The sequence below is a fragment of the Neofelis nebulosa genome, chromosome 9, assembly GCF_028018385.1.
Source record: "Neofelis nebulosa isolate mNeoNeb1 chromosome 9, mNeoNeb1.pri, whole genome shotgun sequence".
Taxonomy (NCBI): domain Eukaryota; kingdom Metazoa; phylum Chordata; class Mammalia; order Carnivora; family Felidae; genus Neofelis; species Neofelis nebulosa.
In genome coordinates, this window is record NC_080790.1 from 75161150 (window position 1) to 75174331 (window position 13182).

The 13182-nt window shown below is 50.3% G+C and overlaps 1 protein-coding gene across 3 annotated transcripts in view; it reads right to left on the reverse strand.

The window, feature by feature from the left end:
• Positions 1-13182, reverse strand: part of PRKCE (protein kinase C epsilon) — a 502434-nt gene that overhangs the window by 177761 nt on the left and 311491 nt on the right. For all 3 annotated transcript variants that reach the window (XM_058684224.1, XM_058684226.1, XM_058684225.1), the window contains exons 3-6: positions 10457-10616; positions 8338-8372; positions 7050-7135; positions 2858-2987 (exon numbers count right to left, since the gene is read on the reverse strand). In XM_058684224.1, the coding sequence (XP_058540207.1) occupies positions 2858-2987; positions 7050-7135; positions 8338-8372; positions 10457-10616 (411 nt within the window). The remainder of the gene's footprint in view (positions 1-2857; positions 2988-7049; positions 7136-8337; positions 8373-10456; positions 10617-13182) is intronic.

Here is a 13182-nt window from a genome sequence, read left to right on the forward strand (position 1 = left end):
AAGACCCAAAGAATGTCCAACTCTAAGAGTGAATCCTAATGAAAGCTAGGGACACTGGGTCCCCAGGGTCCTACTGTGGCAATGGAGGCTCAGCCATTGTAACGAACGTACCACTGGTGGGGGGGCACATTGATGGTGGGGAGGCTGTGTGTATGTGGTTGCAGGGGGTATATGGGAAGTCTCTGTACATTTCTCTCACTTTTGCTATAGACTTAAAGTTGCTCTAAAAATAGTCTGTTAATTAAGGGTGGGGGAGAGGTAGCCAGGGTAGAGAAGGAGTAAGAGGGAGTGACCACACCACGGTAACAGGGGAACAGGAGAGGGGAGACCTGTGAACGTGTGCTGGGGACCCTATATTCTGACAGCCTTGGCCTTGAAGTCTGTGTGGCCTGCCCCCCATCCGCTGCTCTGGGCTCCTGGGAACAGGTATCCTTGCTGTAGGTAGCCTCATTGTCCCCTTCCTCTGCTTGAGCTGGCATGAGAGCGTTTCCTGCCAAAACAGCTGAATACACGCCCCTGAGTCCTGCCTTCTTCTAGGGTCATCCAGGGACCCTACAGCCCTGGCAGTGACATCTGGGTGCCGGGGAGGCTTTCTTAAAATGTCAATATTTATGAGATGATGGTATTTTCATTTAGATTCCCCACATTGATCAGTCAGTAATATATTTACTGAAACCCAGACATGGCCTTATCAGAGTGGCATCCAAAGCAGCTCTGTGCTTCCCGGCAACCCCACTCAACAGTCCCTAAAAGCATCACTCCTCTGCCAACAACACTCCAGAGTCCTGCTCCACTCACTCCCTCCTCTTCCACTGTTTTGATGTCACTTAGTGTCAAGAAGGATTTCGGGCAGGCCCTGCTTCTTTGTCTCAGGGTCGTGTGCGGGAATGCTGGTCTGAAAGTCTGGAGAGCTCACCCAGGACAGATGTGTCGACAGCCAGAACTTCCTCCTGCCCCTAATCAGGGTGCCCTCGGTCTCCAGCATAGCCGCTTCCAACCTGCACCACCTCTCACACCCTCCACCCACTCCTTACCTCGACTTCGAAAGGGATCTCCTCGTTCAGAAGACAAGGGGACTCTCACACAATGCCCTCAACAGAGTCAGAACTTAAAGGGTCACCTTGTATCCTCACCTCCTACCCCTGACACAGGAAACACATCCGCACCTGTGCCTGGCCTCGAGGCTTCCTATCCACCTGGCAGGAGGGGTGTCCATCTTTCTCCCCAAGGCCCACTCCTCTCCCTCCCAGGGATAATCTCTCCTATTCTCACGGTCTTTTCCCTCATTACCTAAAACATTCTGAAAATACTTCATCTACAGCCTCCACACTTGGCCTTCAATCCCACCAAGACACCTCCTGTCAGGAGGTCACTAGAGGCCTCCTGAGAGTTAAATCCAACTCCATGTTCTACTTCTTACCTTGAATGACCTCTTGGAAACATCTGGCGCCACTTATCACTTCCTTTGAACATTTTTAAATACTCTCTACCTCTTTGTCTTCCACGATGCCTTTCCTCAAGACCTTTCCTCCTACCTTTGAAGTCCCGCCATATCCTCTGCAGGCTCATCCTTGAATGCTGGTAACCTTCCTCCCCCAAACCTCAGGGTGTTACCCTCTCTCTCGACACTCAGGTTCTTCCGGGGATGAACTTTATAGCTTTAAGTACTACCTACTATACCTTTAACTACTACATTGACAAATCCCAAGTCTGGATGCTCACCATAGCCTTCGCCCCAAATTTCAACGAGAACGCCCAAAAGTTAGCTCTGGTAGATTTCACACAGGCACCTCAAAGGTAATATGTCCTCAACTCAACTCCACCGTCTTTGCCTCTAGCCTGATCTCCTCTCCTATTTCCTCTCAGCGAATGGTGTCACTGCCCTCCCAGTTGGATCTGGTCACACATCCAATAAATCACTCCTCAGTACCTCTTAAGTTACTCTCCTTCCCTTTATTCCCTCTACACCTATAAACTTTGTTTCCAATCCTCATAATTTCTCATTGGGATCCTTCAATGACCGGCCGGTTCATGGCCTCCAGTTTCCTTTTTATCCTTTACTTTTAATTTTTCCGTAATGGGAATTTATTAATAATATATTCAGTACAAATCCCAACAGTTCATGAATGTCCAATGCTGCATGCCAACTGGACCAGCCCATGAAACTAAGCACTCCATTCAGATCCCCAGAGCATGTTCCCTCCTCCCCACATTATTATGTATTGTTACCCATCTCATCCGAACAGAAGACAATTCATGAGCAGGACAACAGGAAACAGAGGAAGGAAGTCGAGGCTCAAGAGTCAAGGTTCAAACCTTATTTTTACTAATACGCGGTGTGGCATGAGCAAGTTACTTAGTCGCTGAGCCTCAGGGTCATAGGAATAATATCACCTATGGAACAGACCTATGAAGGATCAATAAGACGTCTTAGGTGATAGGGTCCTAACATGGCTCCTCCCAAGAGTAAGCTCGGAACCATGGATCATGACAGGGTATCTATTACTTCTTTCGGGTCCTCTTTCCAGAAATATTTCTTCTCCTCTGCTCCAACCTACCTTTTCCTTAAATTATTTCTACACTTTTATGGACTCATCGTGTTGCTCTGCCTTGTTCATGGTCTTGATGGAAGAAGCACACCTCCCCCCTCCACATCCGCTCTCTGGAGTTTCTTTGGCCGCCATTTGCACGGCGATTGTTTAACAAATTTACAAGTAACTAATGAGAGCCAAATAAGGGCTTGGGCTCAGTCCTCTGGCCAGACCTGGAACTTACTGGGGAACAAAGATTTTTCAAAAAGGAGACCAAGGGGACACACGAGTACGGAAGGGTGAGGGCAGGGCATGGGGCGCCTTACCTTTGCACTGCAAACCCTGCCGTAAGAGGCCCCAGAGCAAGGACCCACAGTGGTCGCAGAAGGTGGGGACCTTGTAGTTGTGGATACCAAACTTGTGGGGCATGTTGACGCTGAACCGCTGGGAGCCCACCTGCAGGGATGGCAAAACACAGGGTCACTGCCAAGCTCATTCACAGCCCGGCATGCTTAGTGCTGGAGCTCCCAGAAGGCATGACCGCTGAAGGGGGCCAGGTCCGAGTGGGGCTCTGGAAGCTTCCCTGACAAACGAGGTGAAGAGAACCTCCCTGGACCTCTGCTCCTGATGCCTGTAACTCATTCTCCACCTCTCGGTTTGACCTTGTGAGGCCAGGCCTGCTCCCCTATGTGCTCCCTCCAGGACCGCAGGCTTCAAACTCTCAAGGTGCACAGCACCCACTTCATACCTCATGTTTTGGCTGTTGAGGAGATGTCGCCGTGTGCTTTTCAATGCCGCTTTGGGCATGGAAGCTGTACCTGGGCAGTCTTTCAGCAGCTTGATGGTGGGCGGATTCCATAAACACCCTGAAAACCCAGCACAGCTGTAGAGACTGTCGGCCATCCATTGGGACAATCACTGCGGTACGGAATGCTAGTGCAGAGTGGTGACCACTATGGGCACTAAGCTACCAGTGCTGGCCACAGGCCAGGCACTACCATCACAGTGAAGCCTCACCAGCACCTACGGGCTAGATGCCATCATTAGCCTGAGTTTACTGACGGGGAAGTTAAGGCACCGTGAGATTAAGAAGCATGCCTGGAAGCTGAGGAGTGGCAGAGCCAGGATTTGATGCCCACAAGTGTGAATTCAGAGCCCAGCCCTTTTAACTACTCTGTTGCCACTTACCCATTACTGAAAAGGAGTAAAGACAAGGTGGCAAGATGGATGGGGAAGGACAGGAGGATGAGTCGGGGAACCTGATCTGCAGGCCTGGGTCTGCCACCAACCAGCCGTGAGGTCTTGGACAAGTTCCGTGACTTCACGGGGCTGCAGATTCCTTACCTGGGCAAATAAGGACAGCACCCCCTATCCCACCTAATGTCACAGGGCTGTGGGGTGGACGAGACACACAGAAATGAGGGGTCATCAGCATGGTCCACCATTTTGGGTCTCCTGTGCCCCTCCGTGGAGCCACTCTCCACCTATGTCCCTAGCGGAGCAGCCACACGAACCAGGTCCCCCTCAAAATGGGCAGGGACCAACACCTGAGACCTCATGGACTGGGGAGAAAGTCACTCTTGTTACACTGGGAATCAGGGGGTACAAAGCAGGCCGGAAAGAAGCTGTCCTTGGCTCGCTGCGGACTGGTGAATGAAAGGTCCCCATGGGGGGGAGCATCAAACGGGGGAAAGCCAGACACAGATATGACAAAGGTGTGGATGCAGACTTGAGCACAAACGTGGAGGTGTGCCTGTGCACATGCACACGCACTCAGGGTCACTCGCCTTCACAGCAAGGCACAGAAAGTCTGATTCTTCCAGTGGGCCAGAATTTTACTGACCCCAGCTAGAGACGCATGGGCTATCAATTAGGGCCTTGCCCCAGTACAAGATCCCCTGATTTACTGAAAACAATTGCGCCCACCCCTCCTTAGATGCATAGCTTAGGTGTATGTATTAGTGAATATAGTCACCTCACCTCTATGTGTGCCTGCCCACCCCGAAGGATGTACATCGTCATACCCACCCTCTTCCTGCAAATGCTGAAGATGTGGTGGACCTACGTGGAGAACAGGGTCGTGGGTCCCAGGACGAGCCTCATAGGGATATGGGTGATAGACAAAGGTGAAGAGATGGGGAAGTATCCAGGAACTAGGAAGTTCAGGGAGGGGTGGGGAGAGCTGTGTGACTCTCAGTTGGGCTCCCTAAGGACCCGAAGGTGTCAGAGAATGGTGGGAGGTGGGTGGGGCACGTGCAAGAGCCACAGAATCAGAGAGGCTGCGAAACGGGCACGAGAGCGCACGCATCAAGGCCCAGCTATGCACACACCACTCTACCAAGGAAGACCAGAAACTGGCGAGCGAAACCAACCCGGAGCTCATGGGGAGGAAGAAAAGAGCAGAAAGACAAAACTGGAAGGTTAAAAAGTGAAGGAGGGAAGGTAACACGGAGAGCCTTCCTTGGTCACCACGCTCAGAAGTGCGGGGAGAGGGGTGTCAGGAGTGCTAACCCCCAGATGCAAAACAGGGAGAGAACACCAGCTGGGTGCTCACGGTGTCCAAGTTCCAAAGCATCTGATAAGAGGAAGACCCTAGACTTTTGGTGTTTAAAGCTACGTGTGTGCACGTGTGTATGCACATGCAGGCAGTTATGGGGGGAAAAAATGAGCTCAAAGGATGCTCCCCAGCAGTGCTATATTGGGCAGAGGGCATGTCAGCCGCCCAGGTATGCCACGGTACACCAGTGCTAAAGGAGACCGGTCCTGGGAGCAGCGGCCCACAGCCCCCGTCCTCAAGCCTTGACAACTTATCTCCCTTGGGAGACCTGCCGAGTGTGGGAACACACCTCACCGGTGACTTCGATTCACTGCCAATATGCCAGGAAAGACAGAAGAACTCGGTCACAGACTAAGCTGCTGTGGGTATTTCAAATCTCAACCCTCTAACCCTCATGGCGAGGGCTCATGTGCGACTTTTTCTCTCCAAGGAGACATGAAAAAGCTGGAGAAATATCCAGGGGCTCTCAGCGGATGAAACCTGTGCGATCCTGGAGGGCAGGAGTTGTGTGTTCCTCCTGGTTCTGAGGGACATGTACAGTAGCTGGTATACAGGCAGTGCTCGGTGGACTGTCCAGAGGAAGGAACAGAGATGGACAGCGAGCCAGCCATGTATCTCTCATTTACTAGAAAAGTAACAAGGGTGACAATCTATTTGGGTTATGATCCTGGTGCCGGAGCCAGGAGGCCCAGGTAGGGACGACCTGCAGTTTCTGCCATGACAGTAAAGCCCCTGCAAACAATTTCAGTGCCCTCGGCTGCCTGCCCCTTGGGGACATGGAAGATTCCACCCTGGGCTGCCTGCCCCTCGGGGACATGGAAGATTTCACCCAAGCTTTGTCCCTTGCTGCTTTCTGGAGACCGCGTGAAAGCAAAGGGAAATGAAAGATAGGAGATGCAAGGATGCAAGGATGCCATTTGGTTGAATTATTTTTAAGGAGTAGAATGTCCTGTAAGTCATTCCTTTTGGAAGACACATTAAAAATCCACTTGATTATGAAGCCACCTAGGGTCTCTCTGACCCCCAATTCTAATGTCCTATGATTATAACTGTATTTATTTCACCAAGAATTAAAAGCATGCCTTCGAAATCAACTGTTGTGAACACAGATAACATCCAAACTCTCAGTCATGCTCTTCTCCCACTTGCTTAGTTAGGAGGACTCTACCTTCACTGTTGAATCACCTTGCTTCCTTACCCCTAGCGACCTTCCCTAATAACCAATCCAATACTAGTTGGTAAGGATAAGAGACAATGAAGTCTGGCGGTCAAGGGCTCAGACTCTTCTAGAACAGACCATCTGGGTTTGAATGGGGCTCTTTCACACAGCAGCTGTGTGATCTGGGGCAAATTAATTTGACCCCTCTGTGCTTCTACTCTCTTTGTTGCAAAATGAAGACGGTAAGTGCATTGATCTCATTAACACTGTTATGAGATTAAATAATATTCAATGAAGTACTGAAATTGGGACATGGGAAGTACCCAGTGAACGTTGGCTCTTATTATTACTGTGGCTATTTCCACCTCCTTAGTGTTTCTTGGGTCTGCTGCTTCTACTCTGTTCCCCCATCATCTCATAAAGAAAGGTTGTTGCTTGTGCATGGTCTCACACTGTTTATAAACAGTGTGGAGCTACTGACATGTCAGCTAGCTACTTTTCCGTTCCAATGAGATAATGACATAAACCAATTCACATTTTCCTCGCAGGCTTTAGCTCTGGGGTCACACGGCTCTTGGCACAACATCCAGAGACGCGAACCTGACTCTGAGCCACGCTCATTCTGCAGAGTGTGCCTCACGCTGGAAGGCTGTAGACAACTCCTTTAATTTTGATCAAACACAATGAAGAAAGCAAGGAGAGCTCAGAGAGATAAGGATTTTCTTAGGGAGGCTGGAGGAGGCAGGGGAGGGTGGGAGTGGCAGAGAAGAAAGCCCAGAATTTCAATGTTAGAAACATTTACCTCGTCGGGAGTTTCCTGTTTCTTTAATCCCGCACACTTCGTAATTATGAGCTCATGGCATCGCTTGTGGACCACGCAAGTGCAAACTGCAAACAGCAAAAAACGGAAGGCTGAGCGACAAGTGGGGGGTAGGGAGGTGCCCAACCCAAGATTCAGCTCTGAGCAGAGGGCTGAGGGGAGCCACGCCCCTTCTGTCACCAAGTCTTAAAGTAATATCCTGGCTGAAGCCCTTCGTGCTTCGTCATTTCAAAGTACTTTGCCATCAGAGCCATTAGGGTTTCCTAAATGCTCTGGAGAAGAATGCACCACTCACACCCAGAGGGCATCAGCACTTTTCTCTAGTTCCAGAAGTACCGATCAATTTCCCTGCTTCTTTACACCAAGGTCAGGGAACAGTTTCCCTTCCGTGAAGCAGGTCTATTAAAGGTACTGCAGCAGCCTTGTGGTCCACTCTGGAACGTCAATGTTGGCAGGTGTGATAGCAAACACTGCAGCAGGGGAATGGATGTCTTGTGGCACAGGAGTTCTTAAGCTTTTTGATCTGGCTGTGCCCTTACGTGCCGAACATTTTTGTTTAATTTCATAGCGGCCTGTAGCTGTGTCATCAGTGTCATGGGGCAGTGTGGTGGAAGAGGTAAGCAACTGTTTGTACACGTGATACCCTAAGGACATGGGAAGGTCCAAAAGAACCTATCCAAGTTCCCCAGGGGTGAGACCCAACTTAACCAGTGGCTGACATGACCACAAGCGCATATCCACCCTCCAGTCCTGGACAACCTGACCTAGTATTTTTGCCAAAGAACCAGAAATAAACAATCTGCAGTAACTTCAAGTGAGTCTTAAATGCTTAAGAGCTAAAGATTCCACAGTAGAGACTAAAAAAAGAGAATCAGCAAGGACCATTGGGTGATAGGAGTGAAACGAGGTGAGGGAACTTCTCCAGGGAGCGAGAGGAGGGAGCAGACAGGAGACACAGAGCCCGGCTCCTTGTAGAGTGGGGCCTCCAAAGGGCCTTCGACTATTGTGTCTCACCAGGAAAGATGCTAAGACCCCTAGGACACCTGGGGATGGGTGACACCCCCAGGTACTCTGCTCTCATATGTGAATGCAGGAGCCAGGGCCAGGCGGGGACAAAGAAAAGCAGGGTCTTGCTTCTCAGAGAGGGACCATAAGCAGGCAAACAGTATGGAGCCTTCAAATGTTGTCAAACCCAGCACATGCTTCCCGTGTCACTGATCCCGATAGGCCTGTGGGCCCCCAAGGATTTAGATCATACAATGTCTCTTACCTTGACACTGGTATCCCTGCTTTCCTATGACACCCCTGAAAAGAAGAATACAGCCTTTTAATAAAATTTAGCAGGTCAAAAACCATACAAAGCCACCCCATTCTGGCCACCACCCACAATGCTCTGAGTACACGGGAGGACCAGCTAGTGGTTTCACTCCCACTTGCAGGGTGCTTTAATATCAGCATCAGAGGGTAGACCCAGTGCTTGGATGAATATAGAGTTTGGTCAGTATCAGGTCTTGGCTCCCTAGACAAACAGCCATTCCAGTGGGGCCATTAGTGTTCTGGAAAGCCACAAAGACTCTGCCTGCTCAAGGCAGGCCTTGATTAGTCAAACGTGCTGTTCCTTGTGGGTAATCATGTAGGCAGGCTGCAGCTTACAGATACATTTCCAGGGCATTCCAGAATCAGTCAAGAGTTCCAGGTCAGTCTGTGGCCAGGACTAGGGGTTCAGTGTACTGTGTGGTGAAGGCCAATGTTAGAGGTTCCCTCCATGGCAGGTGTAGGGTTCCCTGGAGCAGGGTTTGGGTCAGCATGGATGGACAAGATGGACCATCTGGACCAATGGACACAGAACAATCCAACCAACCTGGCCTGGGCCCTGTCCTCAGTGAACCACCACCAAATGGCCAGGGGGCAATCTGCAATTTCCAGCCCAGCAAGAGCAGCCGGACGTCACTTGGGGGCAGTGCCTCAGGAAGCCTAGAACCCCGTGGAGCTCACTATGGGCTCAGAGGAGAGCTGAATCCATAAATCTCAGCACTCACAGCCTACTCCCTCCAAATACACAACTTATGACCGAAATACAGAAAACGGAGGTCAGAGGGCAGAAGCAGCCTTGGGGGTGAAATGTGTCTGTGGGTGGGAGTGGGGTGTTATTTCTGCTTCCATCGAGTCGAGTTTGCTCTGATCTGCACCGCCTCAGATGCCCATGCCAACCTTGGTGGCTAGTCCTGGAAAACCACAAGGACAAGACAAGCCACTCCTGGACACCTTGGGAATCCAGGGGGCCTCAGAGTCCAATTCAAACATCCCCTGGCATGGTCCATGCTGCAGACTGGCCTCACTCTTTCTCCGCCACACAGGATCCAAGTGTACTGGCAAACTTCAAGAGCTCAGAGAGGTTGCCAGAAAGGCTGGTGGGATGTCAGAAAAAGCTTTCAGTCGGGCCTCTGACACTTCATACCTGGGGGACGCCAGACTAGTCTTGTTTTCATTTCTGAGCCTCGGTACTGTTGTTAATGAAATGGGTTTGATAATACAAAGCTCGTAGGACACCGGGAAGATTGAATTAGACATTTTCAGTGCCTAAGAGAAAGCCTGGCACATGGTCGGTATTCCTTAAAATCCCCCCTCCAATACCCAAGCGAGTGCCCCTTATCCTTCTCCACTTCCTCAAAAGGCCTACAACCTGTCTCTGCCTACCAAATCCCAGTCATCATGAAAAAAGAAATGCCACCTCCTCTAGGAAGCCTTCCCTGAGCACTCCAGCCAATGCTGTTCTCTCACTCCTCTGAAATCTGGCCACCCTGGTAGCACCACTGTTAGAACAGTTATTAACAACTGCTTGGAATTACAGGTATTGGCATTCAAGTATTTTTTAAGCTTTATAATGGAAAAACTCAGATGCATACAAAAATAAAGAGATAAATGTAACAGGCCTATCACCCACCTCCAACAGTGATCAACACGTGGCCAGTATTATGTCCTTTACCCCAAGCCCCTGTCCTCTCCTTCCAGATCATTTTTAAACAAATCCCAGACACCATATCATTTGTAAATAATTAAGCTTGTGTCTCTAAAAGAGAAGGATTCTTAAAAAAAAATACATCACAATATACCATTACTAGTTATAAACTTTTAACTCCTTAAACGTGATATGTGATATGATTCTAAGTATTAAGTCACCAGGAACCATGGTTTGTTCTTTCCATTTATCCCCCCTTCCCAAGCACTAAACATTCACTTAACCTTCCAGAAAAGTCTTCTCCAATCAAATAGAGGACATAAAGCACATCAGCACTTTAAAAATAAAGTTTCTATTCTCCTACACCGCTTCCCCGACTCCTTGCCTCAGAGAAGGCATAGCTAGAGGTTCCCGGGAGAGAGGGCCTTACCAGATAAAATCTCTGCAGTGGGAGCAGTAGGTGGGCTGCCGAAGGTAGGTGGCCATGAACTTGTGGCCGTTGACCTGGTGGACCCTGCGCCTGACGGCCCCCTGCCGCTTCCTGGGCCGCATGCGCTCCCTGAACACTCGCTCTTCATTGTCTTTAGGGGCTGGGGAAGGACAAGAGCAGAGAAGAGAACACAATCTGGGTTAGCACACCTCACAAGAGACCGCCCACCCCACTGTCGGTGCCTGGAGTGGGAGAGGCGTGGGGGCAGCATTCACTGGCTGAGGGGCTCCGGGGTCTGAGCCTCACTGCCCAGCCCCAGCAAGGGAGCACCACTCAGGGCAGGAAGGCCCAAAGTGTGCCTTTCCCTGCACCAGTGGCGCCCTCCAAATCCATCCCAATCCCAGTCCTGCCCTGGTCCTGTGGCTGCTCCATCCCCCGGCTGCAAGGGTGTGGGAACCCAAAGGCTCAAGGTGTACACTTTATTGCAGCTTCTTGCAGTGTGACCTTAGACTGCGGCGTTTCCCTGCCTGGAGCCTCTGAAGGCCTGGCCCTCTGTAAATGGGAATAACAGTGCTGAAAACACAGGGTGCTGTGGAGTCGGTGGTGTGAGCCCTCTGCACCCAGCCGCCTGGCCCAGAGAAGCAGCCACCAAATCTGACTTTTCTTCCTTCCCCTCTTCCAGCCTAGGACAACCAGGAGCCTTTTCCCAAAGGTCGAAAGGAAAGGGAAATATAACCCTGTAAGAGCGGTTTTCCAGAAGGCTCAAGACCCACCACCGTGGACTTTAAGACCTCACTGGAGACAAAAGGACTGTCCCCATTTCTTCCTTCCTTCCACAGGAGAGGTTGCTGCAAAACTAAGTAAGTCCTGCAAGGGGGCTAATAAATGACAACAACAATAATAGTGATTGTTATGGACTGAATGCTTATGTCTCCCCCCTCCCCAACTCACATGCTGATGCTCTACCCGCCAATGAGATGCGGTCATGGTGGTGGGATTCCCAGGATGGGGTTAGTGCCCTTAGAAGAGGAAGAGACATGAGCTCTCTATTTTTTGAAGACACGGCAAGAAGGTGGGTGTCTACAAGGCGGGAAGAGGGCCCTCACCTGACCATGCTGGCACCTTGATCTCAGACTGACAGCCTCCAAAACTATGAGAAATACATTTCCACTGTCGAAACCACCCCGTCTATGGCATTTTGTCATGGGAGTCCAGCAGATTAGTACAATGATAATAACGGCTAACGCTCACAGAGGGCTTACTCTGTGGCAGGTGCTCACTGAATCCTTACAACCACCCTTTCTTGAAGGATACTGATAGCATCCCCCCTTCATAGGTGTGCCACCTGAGGAATAGAGAGTTCACGTCTCCTGTTCTTGCGAACACAGCTACCAAGTGGTGGAGCCCAGGTTCTAACCCAGACAGCGGGGAGAAGCCACCATTCCACTGTCCACACACTGCTTTGGGGGACAGCCCACTTTCCCAACAGCAAAGCCTCAAAGCTCTCATAACACAAGGGCTGAGTTGCCTTTAGCTTCCCCGAGGGCAGGGAAGGTAGGCTCTACTCTCCTGCCTGGTTCCCAGTACTAGTGCAGGCCCTGGAAGGTCGCCTACATGGCACTGAAAAAGCTCCATGCTCCCAAAAGTCCCCCCACACTCAATATGCCACCGTGGTGGTACCATTACCGGGGAGAAGAAACACGGCTCCTCCCAGACCCCTTTGAAAATAAGGTTCTTTGCAATGGAGGGCACCTGTGTGAGCCAAACAGCTGCTGACTCCAAGGGCAGCTGTGGGGTCAAGGCAGAGAGGGTAGGGGTGGAGGGATGTAAAACTGGAGGAGGGAAAGGCAAGACAGAAGCACATGCCCAGTGTGGGCTTTTAGAGGGAAGCAGCCTCCAAGCAGACAGGCAGAGCTGCTGATCCCCAGCACAGACCCTGAGACCCCAATGGGGGTCTGCCTGCAGACCCCCTGCTTCCTGGCCCCCAGCCTGCCTGGGTCCCCTTTCTAACTGGTGCTTATTATTTCAAAAAGTCTCTGACACAGAAAGATATGGAATATGGAAAGCCCACCTCCTACCCTGCCACAGCCTAGGGACTAAGACCCAGGTGACCAAATTCTTATGGGGACATCCCAGCTGTTTTATTTATTTTTTTTAATCTACTTTTCCAGTTCTGTTTTAACACAGAGACATGCGCGCGCACACACACACACACACACACACACACACAAAGAAATCTGGCAACCATCACCCAATTGTGCAATGATAGGTGACTTCCATTTCTGCTTCCTACTTTTCACTGCATTCAGAATATTCTACCATTTTTATAAGCAGGAAAAAAAAAACCATGGTTAAAAAAAAAAAAAAAAAGAATCTATGCAGCCCTTACTTGCTACAAACCTCATCTACAAAAATCCAGACACCAATTTCCAGGCCCGGGCAGCTGAGGCCAGAGGATGGAAATTCTCTGCAAAAGGCAACCTTTAACTGCCTTCACCGGATTCCCCATGGGACACATTGAAATAGTAAGTTGGCCTCCTATTGCATTTAAGATGCAATTTGATTTGCAAATCCCTCAAGCTTACTAGTCATTTTGACCCTGGAGCGTTGTGTTTTCGGTGAAACTCATGATGAGTCCAATCTAGTTTCCTCAAGGGAGTGCTGCTGGAACGGGGGTTACAGGTATCCCTGAGGGCCTCATTTCTCAACTTTTTACAGAAATGACC